The sequence below is a fragment of the Neofelis nebulosa genome, chromosome 10 (assembly GCF_028018385.1).
Source record: "Neofelis nebulosa isolate mNeoNeb1 chromosome 10, mNeoNeb1.pri, whole genome shotgun sequence".
Classification (NCBI taxonomy): Eukaryota; Metazoa; Chordata; class Mammalia; order Carnivora; family Felidae; genus Neofelis; species Neofelis nebulosa.
In genome coordinates this window covers 7,038,250-7,063,886 of record NC_080791.1, presented here as the reverse complement: position 1 = coordinate 7,063,886, position 25,637 = coordinate 7,038,250, and the positions used below count along the sequence as shown (strand labels likewise).

The window sequence follows — 25,637 nt, the reverse complement described above, 5'->3', positions numbered from 1 at the left end:
AAGAGAGCAGCCAGGATTAGGAGAAAGTCAAGCGTGTCTGAGATTTAGTTTTGGCCTGAGGTGTAATGAGAGGTGGTCGAGCTAATGAGAGTTACCAATATATTGACTATGAGATGAAGACGTGTGATAATTAAGGATTCAGTCATCTGAGATGGGGAAGAGATGGACGGAAAAGATCTTTAGGATACGAAATCTTAAATCATTTTTCATACTTTAAACTTGAGATACTCAACAGGAAATCTCAAGATACTCAACAGGAAATCTCTAGTATTCAAGTGGATACACAAGTCCGGGGCTCAGGAGAGCGGTCAGACCTTGAGATGTCATTTCGGCAGTTGTTAGAACACAGATGGCACTTAAAACCATGGGACTGAAGAGGTTTCCTAAAAAGAGTATGCACCAAAAAAAAGGACAGAGTACAACAGACAGACCACTATTATCTTCCCTGTAAGCTGGAGAGAAACTCACTGGCATATTTATCAGGCTAAGCACTCAAAAAACTATAAACCTAGAATCCACCTACTATATGCCAACAACTATATATCATTAGGTAATCTGAAATGTAGAGAAGAAAGGAACATAAAAATCAATCAAGGTCCCTCCCTCTTTAAGGGAAGAGACTAAGTTTCCTTATTTATCACTGAATCCTTTATTCATAGCAAATGACTAATGTTAAAGAAATGTGTAACTGAATTAAAGACATAAACACTCTAGAAGGAGAGGAGAGAAAACAGCTGATTATAACACAGGGATTGGCAATACTGGAGAGGGACCTCCAGATGTAACATTTGAGCTTAGCCTTAAAGGACATTCAACACTCCCTCAGCATTACTGTAAAGGGGTGCAGGCAGGGCACTCCAGAGATCACCATGATCAAGGACACCGAGGCATGGAAATAAATGGCACATTCAGGTAAGAATTCCTAGAGGGTGGGAGTCAGATTATAAACACCTGCAGTTCATCCAGTCATTCAATGGCGTGATCTGCCAATATTCACGGATGGACACCACACTTATCTATCATGTTCCTCACCACATCTAGCACTGTATTTATCAGAATAGAAGAAATTGCTTTTTATCTAACTGAAATCTGCTATTTTAAAAGTGATGATTCAACAAGAATTACTTAATCATTCAGTACCTCTTTACAACTGGAGAAAAATACAATACTTTTCTTCTTCAGGTGGCTTCTCAAAAAGGAATACAACACACTTATTTTTTGCTGCAGCTCGCAAACTATGTAGTTCTGTTCCAAAGTGGCAGGGGTGCTTATGAAAATAAGAGGAGGAAATACGTTAAAAACATGCCACATTGGTTAACTTTGAAATCCAGACCCCACCAAAAAAAAAAAATTAGAAAAAGAAATGATTAGCAACAGCATGGCTCTCCAACAAATTTCTCATACACACACATACATATACCCCAAAAGAGAACTTCTTAGGAATCAGAACTAGAATTGGATCATCACAATTTTGCAAATCCTAATGAAACCATGGATCGAGAATAATCATCACTGGCTCCTAAAACTTTTAAGATTAAAAAGCTATCCTTCCTGTCATAAAGGTATTGTTTGATTCAGATTCATTCTTTGGCCTGTAGCACTAACAATGAAAGCTGGATTAAATATAAATCAAAAAAACTGAAGGCATCAGAGATCAACCAAGGCAGCTAGGACTCGAGGTGCTAAAAAAGAAAACAGACATGCCCTGAGGCAAGCCCCATATTCATCCCCACCTTCCCCTCAAAGCATCTGTTGATTTGCAAGACAGATAAGAATTGGGAGTAGAACCCTGAGGCCTACACACATCAGCCCAAGATCCTTGAGAGCAGGAACCATAAAACACTGAATCTTAAATTCTTCATAGGATCTTCCCATGAAAAGTGGGACGAACTCCTAAACTAAACACACACACACACACACACACACAAAGCAAAATGACTGAAAACAAACAAAAAGCAACATCCAGGAAGCTGAGAGCTGAGCAGAGACCCTGGCAGCCTCAGCGCTATGAGGTTCAGAACTTGCCAGAGGGGAAGGGCTCTGGAAACACCCAGGACTTTCAGCTGAGACTTCCAGAGGGCTAGATCTCATGACTTCAGGCAAAACAAAAAGAGAATAACCCCAGAGTCTACAAGCCAGGATAGCCCAGATCAAGGTCATCTGTCCATACCACATCTATCTGCCACAAAAAAAAAAAAAAAAAACCATCAGACATGGTTTCACTAACTGAAAATAAGAAAATCTTAAACGATACACAATACCCTCAAAAGAACAGGAAAACCATCGGCTAACTCTGACATCGGCTAATTTTGATACAATAGTAGTTAGAATAGAAATGTATCTTTAAAGAAAAAAACCTGCCAAGATATCTTCCAAAAATGAGGAAGAACTAGAGATGTTCTCAGAAAAGTCAAAACAGAATTTTTCCACTAGTAAACCTGAACTAAAAAAAAAAAAAAGTTCTTCTGAACACAAGAAATAAAGAATAACTATTTGGATAAATCTAAATAAATACTGATGTTTCAAAAAGTATTAATAACAGCTTATGGAATTTAAAATGTGTGAAATTAAAATGCTTCACGATGAAGACACAGTGGAAAAGGGTAAAGAAACTTAAAATAATGGGGTAAGGTAAATGTCAATGAACTAAATCCTCCAGTTACAAAGTAATGATCATACCTGATAAGAGAACCACATATTGCTTGTAAAGTCAAATAAATCTAAAATGTAAGGCTGTATATAATGTAAGGAGTCAATGGCCAGAAAAAGATTCACCATGCAAACACAGACCAAGAGAAATTTACTACAAGGAGACTAATATCAAACTAGACTTCAAGGCAAAAAGTATTAGTAGAGATAAAGAACATTTCATAATGATTAATGACACTAACAGGAAATATAAAATTACTTTTGCATGCAACTAACAACATAAGCTCAGAATAGCCATTTCAATTTTGAAATGCTTCATAATTCACCACAGAATTCAACTTATATTCACTGTAAAACACAGCAAATTACAATGATTCAAAGAGAACGATTTTTTTCTCAAAAAAAAAAAATCATTAGAAGCGCAATTTCACTGCAACAGCAACATAAAGAAACCACCCTATTATACCTTTTCTAAGTACATTCTGATATACAACTTCAGAAAGATCTAACTTTTTAAAATTATTTTTCTGGTCCTGCACGATTCTAGAGTAGATATTCTATACTACCTTAAAAATTTTCTTGACCGTGATTTCCCCATGGTGTATTAACCAAGTTAATGGCTAGAGAAGAAACTTCAATAATGATATGAGACAAAATTCACAAAAGTATCTGCCTTCTGTGGTGCTTCTGGTGAACTGGACATTAGAGAGTACTACAGTCATTATCACATAACCTGCAACTGTCAATTGTCATTGGAGACATGGTTTCTGAAAACCCCATTTCTTCTAAGTGATGCATTTCAAAAATCACTTATAAAATAAACAGTATTTGCATTTGTTTTTTTCTAACTCTGATCTACAGATAATAACCCAGTGTTACCTACAGAAATTGGTAACAAGAAATCTATGTACAATTACCTTAAATCATGCAGTTTTTAGATGTTACCTAATGACTGAAAAATTTGTATCTGGTAAAGACACTAAAAAGTTGTGAAAATAGGCAGCAAGCAAACAGCCAAAAAAAAAAACAAAAAAAAAACAAAAAAAAAACGAAGAAAATCAAGGGGAGCCTGGGTAGCTCAACTGGTTAAGTGTACGACTCTTGATCTCGGCTCAGGTCATGATCTCAAGGGTTGTGAGATTGAGCCTGTCTTGTTGCACAATGACAGCACAGAGCTTGCTTGGGATTCTCTCTTGCTCTCTCTCTACCCCTTCCCTGCTCTCTCTCTTAATATAAATAAACTTGGGGCGCCTGGGTGGCTCAGTCGGTTAAGTGTCCGACTTCAGCTCAGGTCACAATCTCGCGGTCCGCGAGTTCGAGCCCCACGTCGGGGTCTGGGCTGATGGCTCAGAGCCTGGAGCCTGCTTCCGATTCTGTGTCTCCCTCTCTTTCTGCCCCTCCCCTGTTCATGATCTGTCTCTCTCTGTCTCAAAAATAAATAAAACAGTAAAAAAAAAATTTTTTTTAAATAAATAAATAAATAAAATAAATAAACTTAAGACAAAAAAGAAAAAGAAAATAAAAACTGACTCTTTAGATTATTAATTGTACCAAGAATTTCCATAGCTACCTCAATACAACGTTACAAACAGCAACCACTGTCTACTCCGTAGTAAGCTAAGGAGGAGATAAAGAATCTCTTGCTATGCCACTCCCGAGTTCTTGAGAACCATGTTCATCCACTGAGAATGCCTGGAAGCATGGAGTCTGGCCTCTTCTAGGGCTTTCTTTAATCCTAAACATTTATTAGCTGAACAACATTAAGGTGGGCCCCAAGGCCCATATTCCCAGTATTTAACAACTTTCTAAGAGGATAATCCACCATTTTCCCCAATCTATTCCTTCTCAGACTAAGATTTCATAGCAAGAAATCGAAGATAGAGATAATCCATATGGAGACCTTCAACACATATCTACTTATGTTCACTAGAAAACATTTCTGCAAGTCAAGCATGTCCACAATCGACAGTGATTCATACCAAACACACAAACACAAACTTCCACTTGTATCAAAATACACTTTGAAACCTACTTCCCCCAACCCATTTCCCACACAGCCATACAACCCCACCACCCCCCATTTTATGCAGGGGTAGTTGTTAACAAACACCTGTTCACATCTTACAGAAAGATATGTGTTCCTCAGACCACATGAGAAATATTGCACTAGAGTATTCCCACATTTAAAGGTCCATCAAATATTTAAATAATTGTAATATATTTTACTATGCTTTTCATATTTTATAACACATAAAATGATGTCTGGTTTCCTAAAAAAGGTAGTATTCATTTAAAATACAAATTCTTATAGTAAAAAGAACACTGATTTTTTTAATTGAATCAAATATGGCTACAAGTAGTACATACCTGTATTTTGCTTTTTCATGAACCCAGACATACTCAGGGTTTTTCAAACTCAAGCGTGCAAGGTCCTTTACAGATTTGGTTTGGGTAGCTGAGAAAAGCAAAGTCTGACGTTTCTTGGGAAGATTTTCAATAATAGCATTCATGGTATCAGCAAAGCCCATATCCAAGATTCTATCTGCTTCATCAAGAACTAAAAAAAGAAAATTCAAGGTGAATTACAACATTTAAAATATACATTAGGCTAAATGCAATGTAGTATTCAGGACTGGATCCTAGAAGAGAAAAAGGGCATTAGCGGAAAAATCGGTGAAATCCAAATAAAAGTCTGGAATTTATATAACGGAACAATGTTAATCTTCATTTTGACGAAATATGTGGTTACATGCCACAGTTATGTAAGATGTCACACTAGGGGAAACTGGGGAAAGGGTATAAAGCAACTCTCTGTACTATCACTGTAACTGTAAATATAGAATTATTCCAAAATAAAGATGTGATTAAAAGTATATATACACACGTTAGGTAATATCACCAGAAGCGGATGTATCTTAAGAGATAAATTCCTAGCAGTGTCAGATAAAGAAGCATCTAATTTCATATACAACTACTTACATTCTTCTGACCATTTTGTTTAAAAAAAAAAAAAAAAAGTCTAGTTGTACTCTCCGGGTTTAGAACCCATATGCCAAAAAATTGTTTCCAGTTATTCTCAGATGTTTTATTGAATAAATATTAAGATTAAAAATGTCTAACATTAAAATTGATGAGGCTTCTCTCCTAAGTCTGAGATTGTTTCATTAGAAATTCATTAGACTTACCTAACATTTGGAGATTGGTAGCATGAAAACATATTGTTTCATCCATGTGTTGAAGAAGCCGACCCGGAGTACAAACAAGTATATTTATGTTATTGATCCTCTCAGCTTCATGTTTCAGATCCTGAAAACAGTTGTTTCTTCTGATTACACAGACACATTACTGAGCAGCCCATGTATCAAAACTACAAAAGCCATCTGCATGTTACTTCTCACAGCAATGTAGATATGCTACAAACAGATAGGATTTCCCCCTTCGATTTCTGCAGCACATCCCAATTTCTGGGCCAAATAAAAGTCCTCAGTGAAGACCTAAAGAGCTCAGAGTGCCTCTAGATTCTTAATTATACCCAGGCTTCTGAGGCCAAGAAAAAATTTCCCATGAATGATCCAAGTCTTCACTTCTCTTTACATCGGCCAGAACTGACTTAAAGTAGAATCGTTGTCATTATTTAAGTCAGAACCCAGAGGCACTCTCTGACACCATTCACACTGCACTTTGTGGACTAGGGCGAGGGAAGCTGAGCTCTCTACACTCTACAAGGTGTCTCCTTGAATGTTCGTCATTAAAGCTGGGTGACAGGTACATCAGTACGTGAGGGTTTGGGATGGATGCTACACTTCCTTCATGTATGTTTGCATATGAACCCAAGTATTATCTTCACAGTCTAGAAGAGCCTCCAGCACAAACAAGCAGTCCAAGTGAACCAGAAGGTAGAGCAGAAGCTGAGTAGCTGGCCCCACTATCACCTAAAATCAACATTCCTCAAAACTATCTTCTGCTCCAGAAAGCTGGAGTGACCTCACTCAGGTCATACAAAACTGATTTTTAAAACAAAGACTGTGAGGGTGCCTGGGTGGCTTCAGTCGGTTAAGCGTCCAACTCTTATTTCTGCTTAGGTCATGATCTCGCAGTTCATGAGTTCGAGCCCCACATCAGGCTCTCCACTAAATGTGCAGAGTCTGCTTGAGATTTTCTCTCTCTTTCTCTCTCTCTCTCTCTCTCTCTCTCTCTCTCTCTCTCTCTCTGCCCCTTACCCATGCACACTCTCTCTCTCTCTCTCAAAAATAAACCTCTTTAAAAAATAAAAATATAAAACACAGTAATAAAAGAGAAAAAAAGGGCATTACATATGATAAGTGGATTGACCGAAGAAGACACACATTTGTAAATATTTATGCACCAAACACAGAATCAGTGAAACAAAAAAAAATAACGACATAAAGGGAGAAATTGACAGCAATACAATATTAGTAGGAAACTTTAATACCTCGCTTACATCAATGGACAGATCATTGGCACAGAAAATCAATGAGGAAACATTGGACTTAAACAATACATTAGACCACATAGACTTAACAGGTACATACAAAACATTTCATCCCAAAATTGCAAAACACACATATTTTCCAAGTGTAAAATGGAACATTCTCCAAGACAGATCACATGCTAGGCCACAAAACAAGTCTCAAACTGAAGACTGAAATCGTATCAACCATCATAGTGATACAGGCCTACCACAAAAAAAAAAGAAAAGAAAAGAAAACGGGGGTGGGGGGAGTGCCTGGGTGGCTCAGTTGATTAAGCATCCGACTTCAGCTCAGGTCATGATTTCACAATTTATTTATTTATTTTGAGAGAGAGCATGCATGCACGCACAAGTGGGGGTTCAAGCCCTGCATTGGGCTCTGTGCTGACAGCTCAGGGCCTGGAGCCTGCTTCAGATTCTGTCTCCCTCTCTCTGCCCCTCCCCAGCTCGCTCACTCACTCTCTCTCTCTCTCTCTCTCAAAAATAAACATTAGAAAAAAAAATTTTTAATACCCAAAATAAACAATGTAAACTTTACATCAACAGGAACCAGAAGAAGAATAAATAAAGCCCAAAGTTCTTGGAAGAAAATAAAGATCAGAAATAAATTAATTAATTAATTAAATAAATAAAATAGAGTCTCCAAAAAAAAAAAGACAGAAAATATCAACAGAACAAAAACTGGTTCTCTGAAAAGATTTATTTTTGACTGATAAAACTGCTAACCATGCTCATCAAGCAAAAAAGAGAGAGAAAAACTCCCCACAAAAAAAAAATCACAAATGAAATTACAACCAACAACACAGAAATACAAAGAATAATAAGAGACAACTGGAATTACATTACAACAAGTTGAAAAGTCTAGATAACAATGGATAAACTCCTAGAAACACACAACCTTCCAAGACTGAATCACAAAGAAATAGACAATCTGAAAAAACTAATTAAAAATAATGAAATTGAATCAATAATTTTTTTTGGGGGGTGGGGTGTGCCTGGGTGGCTCAGTCGGTTAAGCAACCCGACTTCAGCTCAGGTCATAATCTCACAGCTCGTGGGTTTGAGCCCTGCATCAGGTTCTGTGCTGACAGCTCAGAGCCTTGAGCCTGCTTCGGATTCTGTGTCCCTCTCTCTCTGCCCTTCCCCCACTTGCGCCTTCTCAAAAGTAAACACTAAAATAAATAAAAATAATTTTTTAAAGTTTTTTTAAATTTATTTTGAGAGAGAGCATGCATGCACGCACAAGTGGGGAAGAGGCAGAGAGGAGAAAGAGAGAATCCCAAGCAGGCTCCGCATTGTCAGCATGGAACCCCATATGGGACTCAAACTCCTGAGCCATGGGATCATGACCTGAGCAGAAAAGACAAGTGTCAGACACTCAACTGACTGAACCACTCAGGCACTCATGAATAGGTAATTTTGAAACTCTGAAAAATCAAAAGTCCAGGACCAGGCGGCTGCACAGGTGAATTCCAACACTTAAAGAAGAGCTAGTACCTATCTTCCTCAAAATGTTCCCCAAATTGAAGAGGAAGGCACACTCCGAAACTCATTTCCCAAAACCAACATTACCCTGATACCAAAACCTGACAATAACACCATTAAAAAAAAGAAAACCACAGGCTACTATCACCGACAAACACAGATGCAAAAATCCTCAACAAAATGTTAGCAAACCCAGATTTAATGCGATCCCTATCAAAATACCAACAGCAGTTTTGACAGAACCAGAACAAAAAATCCTAAAATTTGTACAGAAGCACAGAAGACCTTGAGCAGCCAAAGCAATCCTGAAAAACAAAAACCAAACTAGACGTATCACAACTCCAGATTTCAAGTTATACCACAAAGCAGCAGTGATTAAAAAACAGTATGGTACTGGCATAAAAACACACATAGATCAACTGGATAGAACAGAAAACCCAGAAATCAAGCCACAACTATATAGTCAATGAATCTTCGACAACGTAAGAAAGAATATCCGATGGAAAAAAGACAGCCTCTCCGACAAATGCCGTTGGGCAGCCACATGCAAAAGAATGAAACTGGACCACTTTCCTACACCACACACAAAAATAAACTCAAAATCAATTAGAAAATTATTGAAAAGAGCACAGGGAGTTGCAGGAAGCCAAGCTATCCAATCAGCCTGATGGCAGGGCCCAGGCGGTGGGCGGATCGGGACTGCATGGCGGCCCATCGAAAGTGAAGCTTCTTGTACTCCTGCTTTTATGTAATTTGGCCTCAGTGCTGGTCAGGGCAGCCCCCCTACCAATGAAGTACCTGGGGATTGGTCGGTTGGGGAATTGCCCACGACAGGCCCTCCGGGAAAAGAACCATCGGGGAAAGAAATAAAATTCCGTAGGGAAATTATGCGGCCCTGCATCCAGCCCTTGCCACCCCCTATAAAGACTCCTCTACCTAAAGGAAGGACAGCCCCATATATTTCCCAGCCAAAGAGGGGGACAAATGGGTTTGAAATCCCCACTCTGGCAACAAAGGACCATATCTATGGATACAAGTTACTCCAACCCCTAGGCCCACTTGGCCCCCAGGAGGCATTCCAGATGATAAATGGACCTGGGGGATTAAGGTACAGAATCGTTCATTAGTTCCTAGGTATACATTGTCTCTCCGGGAGCGCATAAGGCACGGGTTCCCAGGGCCCTCTTGGCTCCCTCCCAGACCAAAGCGAACACTTTTGTTCCTTGTGCCACAAATGGTCCAAAGGAACAACTAAGAAGTCATGTCCCTGTAAACATTCTACTTGAGGTGTTGAGAGCTAGATGACCTTGAAAGGGCAGGAGGGAACGTTACAAGAAAATAACTATGTTGTTCCTTAATGGGTGATTACACAAAGGAACATTTTTAGAATTAGGTAATGCCAGAAAACATAGATGACGCACGCTGTAAGAAATTTGCTAACAAATATAATGCCACACCTGCCACGATAAAGCGGCCAGTCTAACACATTGCCGTTGTCTGTGTCCATTTGTTATTTTCGCCAACACCGTTCATCCTTCGGGAACCCCTGGACCTGCTGGGGCTGGACCCTGGCAGGGAGTAATCTCTTGGCATCAGCCATAGCAACATTTTTCTAGAGATGTCAGAGGCAAGAGAAATAAAAGCAAAGATAAACTATGGGGACTACATCAAAATAAAAAGTTTCTTCATTGCGAAAGAAACAATCAACAAAACTAAAAGACAACCTATGAAACGGGAGAAGATGTTTGCAAAAGACTAATTATCCAATAATTTGCAAATTATCTGATAAAACGTTAGAATCCAAAATGTATAAAAACTGATACAGCTCAATGCTCAAACAATGAATAATCCAATTAAAAAATGGGCAATTGACATGAACAGGCATTTTCCCAAATAAAACAAACAAATGGACAACAGACACATGAAAAGATGCTTAACATCACTGGTTATCAGTGAAATTCAAGTCAAAACAACGATAAGATATCACCTCACATCTGTCAGAATGGCTAAAAGCAACAACACAAGAAACAACAAGTGCTGGTGAGGATGTGGACAAAAGGGGACTCTTTTGCATTGTTGGTTAGAATGCAAACTGGTACAGCCACTCTGGAGAACAATATGGAGGTTCCTCAGAAAATTCAAAATAAAACTACTCTATGATCCAGCAATCATACTACTGGGTTTTTACCCAAAGAATAAAAAAATACTAATTCAAAAAGATTCATGCACCCTGATGTTTATATAGCAGCATTATTTCCAATAGCCAAATTATAGGAACAACCCAGGTGTCCAACGATTACGGAATAGATAAAATAGATTTGGGGCACCTGAGTGGCTCAGTCAGTTAAGCGCCCGACTCTTGACCTCGGCTCAGGTCATGATCTAATGGGTCGTGGGATCAAGCCCCACAATGAGTTCTGTGCTGATGGCATGGAGCCTGCTTGTGATTCTCTCTCTCCCTCTCTCTCTGCCCCTCCCCCATTCACACTCTTTCTCTCAAAATAAATCAACTTAAAAAAAAAAAAGATGTGGTATACATATACAATGGAATATTACCCAGCCATAAAAAAGAATGAAATCTTGCCACTTGCATGACATGGATGGAGCTATATAGTATTATGCTAAAAGAAATAGTCAGAGAAAAACAAATACCATATGTCACTCATACGTGTAATTTAAGAAACAACAAATGAGCAAAGAAAAAAAGAGATAAACCAAGAAACAGACTGTTAACTATAGGGAACTGATAGTTACAAGAGGGAAGGTACATAGGAGGATGAGGGAAACGGGATGGAGATTAAAGAGTACAACTATTATTATGGAAAAAAATAATTTAAAAAATATTTGCAAATCAGATCCAACAATACATTTCAAAAACCATACACCACAATCAAGTGGGATTTATTCCACAGATGCAAGAACAGTTCAACATCTGCAAATCAACACAATAGACAACATTAATAAAGGATTAAAATCACATGATCTCAATAGATGCAAGAAAAGCATGACAAAATTCATCATCCATTCACGATAAAAACTGTCAACAGGGACGCCTGGATGGCTCAGTTGGTTAAGCATCTAACTTCGGCTCAGGTCATGATCTCACAGTTTGTGAGCTTGAGCCCCATGTCGGGCTCTGTGCTGATAGCTCAGAGCCTGGAGCCTGGTTCAGATTCTGTGTCTCCTCCTCTCTCTGCACCTCCCATGCTCATGCTCTATCTCTTTCTGTCTCTCAATAATAAATCAACATTAAAAAAATTAAAAAAAAAAAAAAAAAACACTCTCCAATTCGAAGAGTTATGCATCCCTATGTTCACAATAGCATTACAACAGCCAAGACACTGAAAGCAACCCAAATGTCCATCAATAGATGAATGGGTGAAGATGTGGTGTGTGTATGTGAGTGAGAGAGACAGAGAGAGAGGAAGGAAGAGAGAGAGAGAGAGGGGGAGGGAGAGAGAGGGGCTCAGTCGGTTATGCATCTGACCTTGGCTCAGGTCATGATCTCATGGTTCATGAGTTTGAGCCCCATACCAGGCTCTGTGCTGGCAGCTCAGAGACTGGAGCCTGCTTCGGATTCTTTGTCTCCTCTCTCTGGCCCTCCCCAACTGATCACACTCAGTCTCTCTCTCTCAAAAATAAATAAACGTTAAAAAAATGAAAAAATGAAAAAAGAATGAGATCTTGCCATCTCAAACAACATGGCAGACCCAGAGATTATCCTCAGTGAAATCAATCAGAGAAGGACAAATACCATATGTAATTTCACTTACATGTAAAATCAAAAAACAAAACAAAACAAAACAAAACAAAAAAGCGGAAAGAGAGCCTTAAATACAGAAAACAAACAGATGATTGCCAGAGGGAAGAAGGATGGGCAAAATGGGTGAAAGGGAGTGGGAGATATAGGCTTCCAGTTATGAAATGGATAAGTCATGGGGATGAAAGTCACAGATAGTCAATAGTACTACAATAGCATGTATGCTGACAGATGCTAGCTATACTTGTGGTGAGCACACATAATGTACAGACTTGTTGAAATGGTATGCTGTAACCTGAAACTAAGACAATTATGTGTTAACTATACTTCAATTAAAAAATTCATTAAAATTTTTTAAAAACTTTTGTAAACCTGTCTTTTTTCTGCTGCTGACCAAGCAATGATCTGAATTATTCAATCTCTTAAATATTTTCTTAAAAGGAACTAGCCCACATACTCCAATGGTACCTTTCCCAGGTACAATAACAAAAAGAATTATAGGTTTTTTAAAGTGTATTAGTGTCAGAGAATCTGATCCACTCAGATACCCTCAAAAAATGGACTTTCTGAACCTTCAAATTTGATAACCAGAACTCTAGATGACAGTCACCACACCAGGAGGCCAGCTTACCTGTTTAGATGAAATCTCCACCTCTTTCCTGTCCACTGCCAACAGTGCCCCAATATACGTTATAGAAAAAAGAAGGACAAGACAAAGGACAAACCTTTCCACCAATGATGAGACCAGCCGAAAAGTCATGATTCTTTCCTACTTTTCGGAGAACCTCAAAAGTCTGATAGGCCAGTTCTCTTGTGGGTGATATAATCAGAACCCCCAGCCCGTCTGTTGAGGTCCACTGCAAACGATATAAGGCTTCCAACACCTCAAAAAAGACAGCAAATTATATTTAGTAAGTCCTTTCAGGAGGCGGCATCTTGATTCCTAAGCCAACCGTGCTCCTCCAAATCAAAGGCACATTCTGAGCAGAAGACACACCAGTCACAAGTTCTTTCCAATCAGCAAAATGAAATTCTTTGCTTTTTTTTTTCTTTTTCTTCCAGCCACCAGATCCCTCAAGTCATAGAGGGAAGGGAAAATCAGGCCCTGGCAGCTCAGCTGCTGCCAGAGCCCTGCCCAGAGAAGAATGGCAATCGATGAAAGGTATGTACAGCCCTCAAACTATTCAAACACACTTTGGAAAAATATCTGTCACCATTTTCTAAACGGAAACCACATTAAAATAAACTTTCATCCGTGTAGTTACTATAATTATATAGTCACTGAATTTTCTAGTTGTGGGCAGACATTGTTAGGAAAAATTGAATTTAAGAGAAAAATAAAAACAACTTTTCAATACTTGGGACAAAAACTCAAATGTGATTTTTCTAAGCCAATTATTTTGTAGGAATTAAATTATGAGATCGACAGCAAAACTGAGATAGAAGTAAACTCCTATGAGTTTTACTGCTCAAAAGGACAGATATCAACGTCCTGGAAAATTTTTCAACGAGTCATTCAATCTAAGTGAGCATATTTCAGCTTTATCCTCAACAAGTAGCAAATATAAATGAAACTGGCAGGTTTACAAGCATAAGCGCATAAACAGCCTCCGAGGCCTTTCCGTGGTCCTACAATAGGGTAGAACCATCCAAACCTGCCACCCAGGAACATCCATATCCTTCAGGAATGTAAAGGCTGGTTAAGGTAATTCATTCATTCAAGTTACTGAGCGTCCACCATGTGCAAGGCACCGCGTTAGGATGGAGGGAATATAGTGGAGAACAGGACAGCTGGGGGCCCCTGTCTGATAAAAGTGGCATTCTAGCCAGGGGAATCCAATAGGAAACAACTCTCTCCATAATGATTTGTACCTAGGCAAAGAATGCTTTACAATCATATAACAGAGAGGCACTTAGGTGGTTCAGTTGGTTGGGGATCGGGCTCTTGGTTTTGGCTCAGGTCATGATCTCATGGTTCAGCGCACAGGCTCAAGCCCCACATCGGGCTCCATGCTGACCGTGTGGAGCATGCTTGGGATTCTCTCTCTCCCTCTCTCTCTCTGCCCCTACCCCTGCTCACGCACATGCTCTCTCCCAAAATAAACATTTTTTTTAGAATAAATAAATAACAGGGTGCCTGGGTGGCTCAGTCAGTTAAGCATCCAACTCCTGATTTCAGCTTGGATCACGATCTCAGGTTCACAGGTTCAGGCCCTGCATCAGGCTCTGCGCTGTCAGTGCAGATTCTCTCTCTCACTCTGTGCCCCTCCCCTGCTTGTGTGCACTCTCTCTCTCTCAAAATAAATAAATAAACATTAAAAAAAGGTTTAGGGGCACCTAGGTGCCTCAGTCAGTTGAACATCCAACTTTGATCATGATCAGGTCATGATCTCACGGTCTGTGGGTTCAAGGTCTGCACTGGGCTCTGTGCTGACAGCTCAGAGCCTGGAGCCTGATTCAAAACTGTGTCTCCCTGGGGCGCCTGGGTGGCTCAGTCGGTTAAGCGTCCGACTTCAGCTCAGGTCACAATCTTGCGGTCCGTGAGTTCGAGCCCCGCGTCGGGCTCTGGGCTGATGGCTCAGAGCCTGGAGCCTGCTTCCGATTCTGTGTGTCTCTCTCTCTCTGCCCCTCCCCCGTTCATGCTCTGTCTCTCTCTCAAAAATAAATAAAACGTTAAAAAAAAAAAAAAAAAAACTGTATCTCCTTGTCTCTCTCCCCCTCCTCTACTCACACTCTGTCTCTCTCTCTTTCAAAAACAAACATTTGCTTAAATTAATAAATAAGAAAATAAGTAAAATAAAATCACGTAATAGAGGACCTGACCCAGTATGAATAAACTACTTACTGGAACAAGGAAAGCCAAAGTCTTGCCAGATCCTGTCTTGGCAGCTCCAAGAACATCTTTCCCTTGCAAAGCCAATCCAATAGTCTGCTTCTGTATCTCAGTTACCAAACGGTACTGGGCTTCTTGCAAACCTGCCGTGTAGAAGGGAGGAAAGTGATACTGTAGAAAACTCCTACAAAACAGTAGTACGGACTGAACGGCGCCCCCTAAAATTCCTACATTGAAGCCTAACACCCAGTACCTTTGACTGTGACCGTATTCAGAAAGAGGCCCTTTGGGGTGCCTGGATGGCTTAGTCGGTTAAGCGTCCAACTTTGTTCAGGTCATGATCTTGCAGTTTGTGAGTTCGAGCCCCATGTCAGGCTCTGTGATGACAGCTCAGAGCCTGGAGCCTGCTTCAGATTCTGTCTTCCTCTCTCTGCCCCTCCCCTGCTCATGCTGTCTCTCTGTCTCAAAAATAAACACTAAAAAAAAAAAAAAAAAAAAAAAAAAGAGGGCCTTTGAAGTGATGATTAAGTTCAAATGAGCCTTGATCTGATGTGACTGGTGTCCTCACAAGGGGAAATCTGGACACAAAAGAGATACCAATGGTATGACTGCCCAGAGGAACAACCACATGAAGATGCACAAGAGAGTCGTCATCTGCAAGCCAAGGAGAGAGTTCTGGAACAATCCCTTCCACGATGGCTCTCAAAGGAAACTAAACCTGCCAACAACTCCATCTTTGGACTTCCAGCCTCCATAACTGTGAGAATATTAATTTCTTCTAAGCCCCCCAGTCTGTGGGATTTTGTTCTGGTGGCCCTGACACACTAATATAAAAGACATCACTTTTGTTTTCTTGTTCATTTTAACTAACATAATTGGATTTTATTTTAATTCCTGACAGGCTACGGCATCTTGTTTTTTCACTACTGCTCTTTAACCAGTACAGAAAGGAGATGAGAATGACACATCAGTAAAACTCAAATGAATTAATATTGTTTCCTGGTGTTAAAGCTTCAAGATATCAAAATTATTTGCCAAAATGATCTTTTTCAGGTTAAATACTCTAAATATTTTTCTGTTTATAAAAAACATCAAGAAATCCAACATGTCCCAAGATTACCATCCTCCTACCTTTTAATGTTTTTTTGGACAAAGGGAAATCTGAAAATCTTGTAATTTCATTTACATTTATCTGAAAAAAGAACAAGGAGACTGTTCAGCTAAGGTAAAATAACATACTATATAATTCATTTGTCTTACAACAAAACCATTTTTTGTCTACATTGTGCTGTCCAGCTAATTCTTGGTACTACAGGATTGAATTCAATCATCACTACTAATTAAAAACCAATGTTCCTTCTAGAAGGAAATACACCATAAGGAAGTTATCATGAATCAAAAATATAAACTTGTAACAATTTAAATTGGTTTAAAAATAAAAACACCTCATTCATTCAACACACACACACACACACACACACAACCATCACCACCACCACCACCCTCCTTCACCTCTAAGAATATGGTAGGTCAACAGCACATCAATTTTAGGAAGAAACTTTACCTTCAGACCATCCTTCAAGGAATATCAGTTTAAGAAATAAGGAGCAAAGGGACTCTACGCCACAGAGCACAATGAGAACATTTCTACTTACACACTTTGGAGAAATGATTGAACTTAATTGGAGAAATGTATCTTGTTATCACAAACCTTTTCAAGTTTTAACCATAAGTCAATGGCATGCAAAATCCAACCAGACAACTCCTCATTCGGGGGTATAGCAAAGGAGGGGGCATTATTTAACAATAACCAGAGGAAATGTCTCTGTCATGCTTTGAAGCCACAATAAGTAACATTTTGCCCTTTAACTTTACATTATCTAAATGTTCATTACTGATGTTCTTCATTAGCATAAACCCAATTTTCTGAATTTCATTTCGGTTACTCAGGAGAATTATTTTATTACAGATGCTGAAAGCAGGAACTCCTGTTCAGGTCTGGGAATACGCTGCCAAATTATTCATGATTCACAAAAGGGAAAAGTTGCATTTGTAAGGTTCATTTATTTAAATTATACTCCAGGCAGTAAAGGGATGACAGCTTTTATTTCATTTTACAGTCTACACATCATCTTCTCCAAGATTCTTAAAGCAGCCCAGATATGGTTAGTCTCTGTTCTCACATGCTGCAAACACAAGTATTAAAACATTGCCTTGATTCCCACAAATCATTCCAGAGAACAGTAAAGAGGAGTAATCAGTACACTCACATGAGAGAGAGAAAAGTTCATTAGAACATCTTGTCCCATCAAGGGGTCAATCTCCCAAACACAACATTAAAATTAGGCCAACTGACCTCCCAATTAGAAGGTCAATCTCCCAAACACAGCATTAAAATTAGGTGAAGTCCACATGTGCACTTGTGGTACGATCAGCTAAAAAGCTGTTTTCACAAAGAATAGAATGCCTACAGAAGGAGCCAGACGGGCAACACACCTTCATCCTCCACCAGAGACACAGCCCGGGCACAGCGGGCCACTCCAAGGAAATGCTGCACATCTCCCTCTAGTCTGTCAACCCTCCTAAATGGAAAGTCTGGAAAAATGAAAACGGTTCCAGCACTTTATCAGCCATAAACATTTACAACATTTTCTTAGAAAAAAGTCAAAGAAACAGAAGGAAATCTGTACTCAACTCATGAACTAGAACAGGAGTCGAACTATGGCCCAATCCACCTGCTGCTTGTTCTTGCAAACAGTTAACCTGGAGCACAGCTACAACCACTCATTTACGTGTTGCTTATGCCGTTGTGACACAGGTCATGTGGCCCACAAAGCCTAATATTGACTATCTGGCCCTTTACAGAAAACGGTTGTCAAGTCTGTTCTAGAAAACTCTCTGTTAGGGGCGCCTGGGTGGCTTGGTCGGTTAAGCGTCCGACTTCGGCTCAGGTCATGATCTCACGGTCCGTGAGTTCAAGCCCCGCATCAGGCCCTGTGCTGACAGCTCAGAGCCTGGAGCCTGTTTCAGATTCTGTGTCTCCCTCTCTCTCTGCCCCTCCCCTGTTCATGCTCTGTCTCTCTCTGTCTCAAAAATAAATAAATGTTAAAAAAAAATTTTTTAAAAAGAAAACTCTGTTACAATCCAAGGAATAATTAGAAGTCACAGAGTCTGCTATGGGTCCTACAAACAAAATAACATTTTCTCCCATTCCCTTCAGATGTTTCTTTTCTTAAAAAATCACTCCTGTCTTCCAATGTTCACACTCCCTCTGAAATCTGTATCACTCTTCTGAAATCAGAAAACAATTTTCCAGTGACAGTACTTGTCCCAGACTTCTCATCAGCTTTCCAGGGAAAGCTGGAGGGGGCGGAAGGAAAAGCAGGGTGGACACCACTCAACTACTTCCTATACTTCTTGCAACTCTCTTCTCACTACTCATGTTTCTCACAAAAGCAAATAATGCTTCCACATCCTCAAAGCCGGAGAAGAAAGTAAGTGTAAGAACATCCTGGAATGCTCCACCCACTGCAGTCACGACAAGAAAAGCAATCCGCCTCAAGCCAGCCCAAATTCTGATTGACTATAGGGGGGAAATTACATTAGAATGCAGGGTTCCTCCTATACAGCACTAGCTGATTCAAAGCAAGTCTAAAAGAATCCCAGGTGCACAGATGGAGTCATTCAGCAGCAGTGACAACAGGGGAACTGAAACAAAGATCTCCAACCTCTCTCAACAAGCTTCAATCCCCAACTCTCCCTCAGAACCCCCAACACACACCCCTACAGGGTGGCCTTAGGGATAAGCCACTCAGTCCTGACTCCCCAGCAGCGGTCGGTCCTCCAGATCTACCAGTGATAGCACCATTCTTCCCTAGCAGCAGGACAACCAGAGACCCATTCCTGCAGGACAGGAGATTCCCTTAATGGGCAACGGTAGCTCTAGGACGCCCCATCAACAGAAGCTTTCTTAGACTGTGCTGCAGCCTGAGTCTCTTCCTATGGCTCCTCCAACTCCCTCCTTTCCCTATTTCTGTTCCTTCTCTTTCACTTGCACAGACACTTCCCCCCAATAAATCTCCAATTCACTGGGGCACCTGGGTGGCTCAGTCGGTTAAGCGTCCAACTTCAGCTCAGGTCATGATCTCATGTTCCAGGAGTTCAAGCCCCGCATCAGGCTCTGTGCTAACAGCTCAGAGCCTGGAGCCTGCTTCAGATTCTGTGTCTCCCCCTCTCTCTGCCCCTCCCCCACTCACGCTCTGTCTCTCAAAAATGAATAAATGTTAAAAAAAAAAAAAAATCTCCAATTCACTTAATCCCACTTTGGCATTTGCCTGTCAGAAGATCTAAGACCTACACTATACTAACAGTCTCTGACCTGATCTCAGCCTCCACAGCCTTTGGGTATGCTCTCTACTTGCCCCCAGAGACTGCCTACTATTTTTGGTTAAAGTCTCTAAACATGGGGGCGCCTTGGCGGCTCAGTCAGTTAAGCGTCCAACTTCAGCTCAGGTCATGATCTCATGGGTTCATGGGTTCGAGCCTGACATCAGGCTCTGTGCTGACGGCTCAGAGCCTGGAGCCTGCTTCAGATTCTGTCTCTCTCTCTCTCTCTCTGCCCATCCCCTGCTAGCGCTCTGTCTCTCTCTGTCTCAAAAATAAACATTTTTTTAAAAATTTTTTAAATAAAACACAAAAAAAATAATAAAGTCTCTAAACATGGCCTCTGTATGTACTTCCTATGGTTGCTGAAACAAATTACCATTAACAGTGGCTTAAACCAATGTGAATTTATTAACTTGTAACTCTGAAAAGTCAGAAGTCCAAAATGGATCTCACACAGCTAAAATTACAGTGTATGGCTGGGCTCCATTCTTTCTGGTGACTATTGGAAAGAATCCCTATCCTTGCTTTTTCCAGCTTCTACAGATACTCCCTGCCATGTAACTTATTCACAGGTTTCAGGATTAGGCTACAGACATCTTTAGGAGGCCATTATTCTAACTACTACAGCCTCCAAAACCATTGTCAATCCACCTCTGCCCCTCTTCTCCCGGAGCCAGCTTGGGAACACATACCACACTTCAAGGAGAATCTCCCCCTCAGAGAATATCACTTATTTTCACATCTTTTTGTATATCCTTGTGTTGCTCCCTTGACCTACAATGTTCTTGCCCATCTTTTCTATCTGGAGAACACATCATTCAAAGCTGCTCCACTCACGGTCACCACAAACTGCTGGGCGGTTTGCGCCCTACACAAAGGCATGTAGGGGCACCTGTGGCTCAGTCGGTTAAGTGTCTGACTCTTGATCTCAGCTCAAGTCTTGATCTCAGGGTCATAAGTTCAGACCCCAAGTTGGGCTCCACACTGGGGATGAAGCCTACTTAAAAAAATAAAAAAATAAAAAAATTTACAAAGGCTGAGGTATAGGGGCTGCAATCCAGCTCACACTCAGCTCCACAAGCCAGGCCTGAGACTGCAACCACGTGGAGGAAGGGGAGCATGCCCAGAGTAAACATATTCTTCTAATTCACCTAGCCAGAAATGGCAGGGACAGAATAAATCAACTTCTGTCCCCATAATTACACCACTCTAACTCCACAGCACTGTACATAGGTACCAACTCTCTGCCCTAGAGACAAAGACATGTATTTTTTCCCATCTTTTACGACCTAGGCCTCAACAAGTGCCTTGTCAAACTGTTACAAAATGTTTCTGAATCAAATTGTCCAGTATTTTCCCAGAGAGGCTACCTAGCAGCACCCCTGTATTGTAAACACACTGTAAGAAAAGTTTTATGCACAAATGTTATCATCTGAGGCAGCTTGTAGTGAGGGTCTGAACCTTAGTTACCTGGACAGTAACAATCTGCTTTGCTGGTATTCTAGTACGGCTAGCCCTGGTATTCGATTCACAGTGCATTTCCTTCTTGACAAAATATTAAGAAAATATTTCTATGAGTAAAAAAAAATAATAAAACATGGCAATACTTACAGGAAAAATTTACTCCTTCAATTTAGTGAAAAGATTAGAATTTAAACATCCATGCAGTACAATGCAGTAAAGTATTGTGATTTGGAGTCTGGCATCAGTCCTAGACTAACCTGAGTCAGAAGTTTCTCACTACCAGCTACTTAACCTTACAGAAATTATTTAATCTTGCTCTTCCTTAAAGCTTCTCACCCATATAACATAAATAGTCTCATGATGTTGTCTACTGTGACAATATGGCAAAATAACATGTAAAAAGCTTCATAAATGTTAGTAATTACAATTAAAACAAAAGACCAAAAAGAATAGACTGATGTTACCAACTAGAATAAAGCAATCTGGAAAAGGTCCTCATGCACCAAACAACATGTCAACACTGAGCGCCTATTCCAGGATAACCATTGTGCTACCAGTGTCTGGGAAGCGAAAAGGTGAGTGTATCCATGGTTTCTGACCTTGAAGTTCATGGTCTAGTGGGAGAGTTAACGAAGAAGTTAAAGAAACCAATCATCACAGCCGGGTGATAAATGCTGTAACAAAAGTGTATACAAAATGTTACAGACAGCAACCCTAACTCTACCTGGGGAGGTTGGGAAGAGAAGTTTCAATCCTAAATCCTGGCAAGTATTCCTAGAGTGAGAGAATGGGGGTGCTCACTGCAAACGGTGGAAACATCAAGTACCAGGACAAGAAGCATCAAGGACCAAGGCCAATTCACAAAACTACAAATTGTTCTTTCACGTATGCCTATCACAGGCTACATCATTTGAGCCTTGTAACATTTAGTGATCTCTGCTGAATGAAAGAAACTGAGACTCAGGAATATTAAGAAACTAGCTAGTCAATACCCAAACTGAGTGAGATTTAAGCCAGGTCTGCCTGACCACAAATAACTTATGCTTCCACTAGAGAAGAACATGTTGACACATTAAAGTATTTGACCATTGGGGCACCAGGGTGGCTCAGTCGGTTAAGCGTCCGACTTCGGCTCAGGTCATGATCTCACAGTTCGTGGGTTCAAGCCCCGCATCAGGCTCTGTGCTGACAAAGCTAGGAGCCTGGAGCCTGCTTCAGATTCTGTGTCTCCCTCTCTCTTTGCCCCTCCCCCACTCATGCTCTGTCTCTCTCAAAAAAAAAATATTTCGACTCAGGTCATGATCTCATGGTTCATAAGACTGAACAAGGTGTTGGGCTCCACAGGGACAGTGTGTGAAGCCTGCCTGGGATATTTTCTCTCCCTCTCTCTCTGCCCCTCCCCCAATCACTCCCTTTCTCTCTCAAAATAAATAAATAAACTTTAAATAAATAAAAATAAAATGGTTAGAAGTAGATTTGACACAGGACAGAAGGGAAGCTGTCCAAAGCACAGACTGAACGCAACCACAAGCCAAGGAATACAAACAGCCACCAGAAACTAGAAGCAAGAGGTGGGATTTTCTGGGCCGTCTGGGTGGCCCAGTTGTTTGGGCGTCCAACTTCGGCTCACGCCATGATCTTGCAGTTCATGAGTTCAAGCCCTATGTCAGGCTTTGTGCTGACAGCTCAGAGCCTACAGCCTGTTTCAGATTCTGTGTCTCCCTCTCTCTCTCTGCCCCTCCCCCACTCACACTCTGTCTCCAACTATCTCAGAAATAAATGAACATTAAAAAAAAACAAAAAAAAAGAAGTTGGATTTTCCCTGAGAGCCTCCAGAGGGAGTATGGCCCTGCTGATACCTTGATTTCAGGCCAGTGAACTGGATTTCAGACTTATGGCTTCCAGAACTATGAGAAAATAATTTCTTAGAGTGGCAAATAGGGAACAAATACACAGGACTGTGAATTTAGAAATAAAAGATAATGAGCTCAGTTTTGGACTTGTGTTTTTAAGGGATCCTACGACACTCAGGTAAAAACATCCAGCACGGTCAGAAAAAAAGAATATGAACTCAGAAGAACTGTGGATGGAATACAAGAAGGAGTCACCAGTCCCCAGGAATAACCCTTGGGATTACACAGCAGGGAAGAGGATAAAGAAGGGCTGAGACTATATAGCCCCTAAGCAATTCTAGTTAGATCAAGACTCTAAAATGCCATCTAACGGTAGTTTACAGTGGTTTCTTGAAGTGCTGTGCATCAGCAATAGTAGTAATAATTTAACAGCGAATACATTTATGTGTATCGGGCGTCAGGCAGAACACTTCACACGCATTCTTACTCCTCACAACAACTTATAGATGTTACTATGCCTTCTAAAGACAAGAAAGGGGAAGCTGACAGAATAAGTAACCTGCCCAAAGTCACTCGTCTGGTCGTCAAAAGCCAGGATCCAATCACCATTTACCTTAACCCAGACAAAGATAAAGTTTATCTATCTAATCTTACCGTTGACCTAAGGGTCGCTTAAAGGAAAGCTATACCAGCATGACACTTGATGACCATGATTCCAGAAAGGTCCCACATATTAAACCCCTGATTATACCTCACTAGAAGGGGGCAATCACTGAGAGGGTGAGTGAGGCGGGTGAAGGCCAACAGAAGGGATTTAGGGGTGGGGAAGGGAAGAAGGGGTACTGACAGTGCGGGGGTGGGGGGGGGGGGCCACAGTGAGGACAAGAGGTCAAAATGGGAACTACAGGGATACTCATCTGGGGACATCAACAACAATGTGGGGTGGCAGGTGCCAGAAATAGACCCGGAATCCAACTTTCCCTAAGTCAATTCTTGGATGGGGTCACGAACCTAAGGAGAGAAAACGAGATGAACGAAGACCGATGATGCAGGATGCAGACCTGGCATGACAGTTAAAAGGAAAAGCTCTGGGGCGCCTGGGTGGCTCCGTCGGTTAAGCGGCCGACTTCGGCTCAGGTCATGATCTCGCGGCCCGTGAGTTCGAGCCCCGCGTCGGGCTCTGGGCTGACGGCTCAGAGCCTGGAGCCTGTTTCAGATTCTGTGTCTCCCTCTCTGACCCTCCCCTGTTCATGCTCTGTCTCTCTCTCAAAAATAAATAAATGTTAAAAAAAAAATTTTTTTTTAAATAAACAAACGTTAAAAAAAAATTTTTTTTTTTTTAAAAAGGAAAAGCTCTAGAACTGGAAAGACATGGGTCTAGGTCCCAATCGCACACCACCAACTAACAAGGGAGCTTAAAACAGGTTCCTTACCCAGGTACCTGGGGGGCTCAGTCGCTTGAGCCTCTGACTTGGGCTCAGGTCATGATCTCGGGGTTCACAGTCCGTGGGTTCGAGCCCCGCATCGGGCTCTGTGCTGACAGCTCAGAGCCCCGGGCCTGCTTCGGATTCTGGGTCTCCGGCTCTCTCTGCCCCTCCCCCTCTCACATTCTGTGTCTCTCTTTCTCTCTCTCAAAAATAGACATTAAAAAATTGTTTTAATAAAAAATTGTTTTAAATTAAAAAAAAAAAAAAAAACAGACTCCTTATCTCCTCAGAGCCTCACTGTTCTCATCTGTACGACAGGAGTACGACCCGTACCTCAGTTCCAGGTAAGTAATTGGTATTATTATGGATGGGTTAGCGGCTCCAAATCTAGGGGTCATGATTCCCACCACCGTGGTGGGTATTACTGTGAGTATTAGAGTAACTGTTTCACTACTCCTCTCCTTACTCCGAAGTGCATTCCCATCACTTCATCAGGAACGGCGTGACGCGCAGAAGAGCGGCCCGGACGGTCCACTGGCCGGGTCTGCGGCACCCAGGTGACCCCCCGTGGGGCCTCCTCCGGGCCCCTCTCGCCTCCTCCCTTCTGCAGCCCGGTGGACCGACGGCGTGCCCCCGGGATAGGTGGCCGGTCGCCGCAGGTACCCCCCAGCCCCGCGGCCCGCCCACCCCGCGCCCCCGCCCCACCTTCTCGTAGTTCTGCATGAGGCGGCTGATACTCTCGCGCTCCACCTGCCACTCGGGCTTCTTCAGCTGCTTCCTCAACTGCTTCTTTTGGCTCTGCTTGTGGCTGTGTTTCTTCTTCCAACGGTTGAAGCTCCGCACCGGGTCGGGCCGGCCTTCCGGGCCCCGACAGTCGGCAGTTTTGCCCATCGCGGCGGCGGCGACAGCCCAGACCGCCCCCAGACACGAGACACCTCAGGCCAGGCGGAGGCACGGTTCTGAGGCGACGCGGAACCAGCGTGGGGGAGAGGGAGACGGCGCGTGCGCGAAACCCAGAGCCCGCCCCCGAGCTTTTGAAACCGGGGCACGCGCCTTGGCCTGCAAGGAAAAAGTGGGCGGTGATTGGCAATTTGGATTCCGCAGGGCGGAGCGGTCTGAGGAAGAAGGCGGGGCTAGCGGCGCCAGGAGCACGCCGGCCCTTTAAATGGACGCATGCGCACGGTTGCTGTTACTATGGTGACGTCAGACGCTTAACACTTTTTGGCTGTTAATACACGCTTGCCCTGGGTTTACCTTGGCAAAGCGTGAGCGAGCGTGCGCGTAGGCA

General features: G+C 41.6%; 1 protein-coding gene across 1 annotated transcript in view; it reads right to left on the bottom strand.

The window, feature by feature from the left end:
• DDX10 (DEAD-box helicase 10) overlaps positions 1-25,344 on the bottom strand; it is a 278,111-nt gene extending 252,767 nt beyond the window's left edge. Inside the window, exons 1-7 of the mRNA XM_058686692.1 lie at positions 25,055-25,344; positions 16,351-16,411; positions 15,232-15,362; positions 13,112-13,270; positions 5,835-5,955; positions 5,017-5,206; positions 1,141-1,267 (exon numbers count right to left, since the gene is read on the bottom strand). Of these exons, the coding sequence (XP_058542675.1) occupies positions 1,141-1,267; positions 5,017-5,206; positions 5,835-5,955; positions 13,112-13,270; positions 15,232-15,362; positions 16,351-16,411; positions 25,055-25,240 (975 nt within the window). The 5' untranslated portion in view covers positions 25,241-25,344. The remainder of the gene's footprint in view (positions 1-1,140; positions 1,268-5,016; positions 5,207-5,834; positions 5,956-13,111; positions 13,271-15,231; positions 15,363-16,350; positions 16,412-25,054) is intronic.
• Positions 25,345-25,637: the final 293 nt, after the last annotated feature.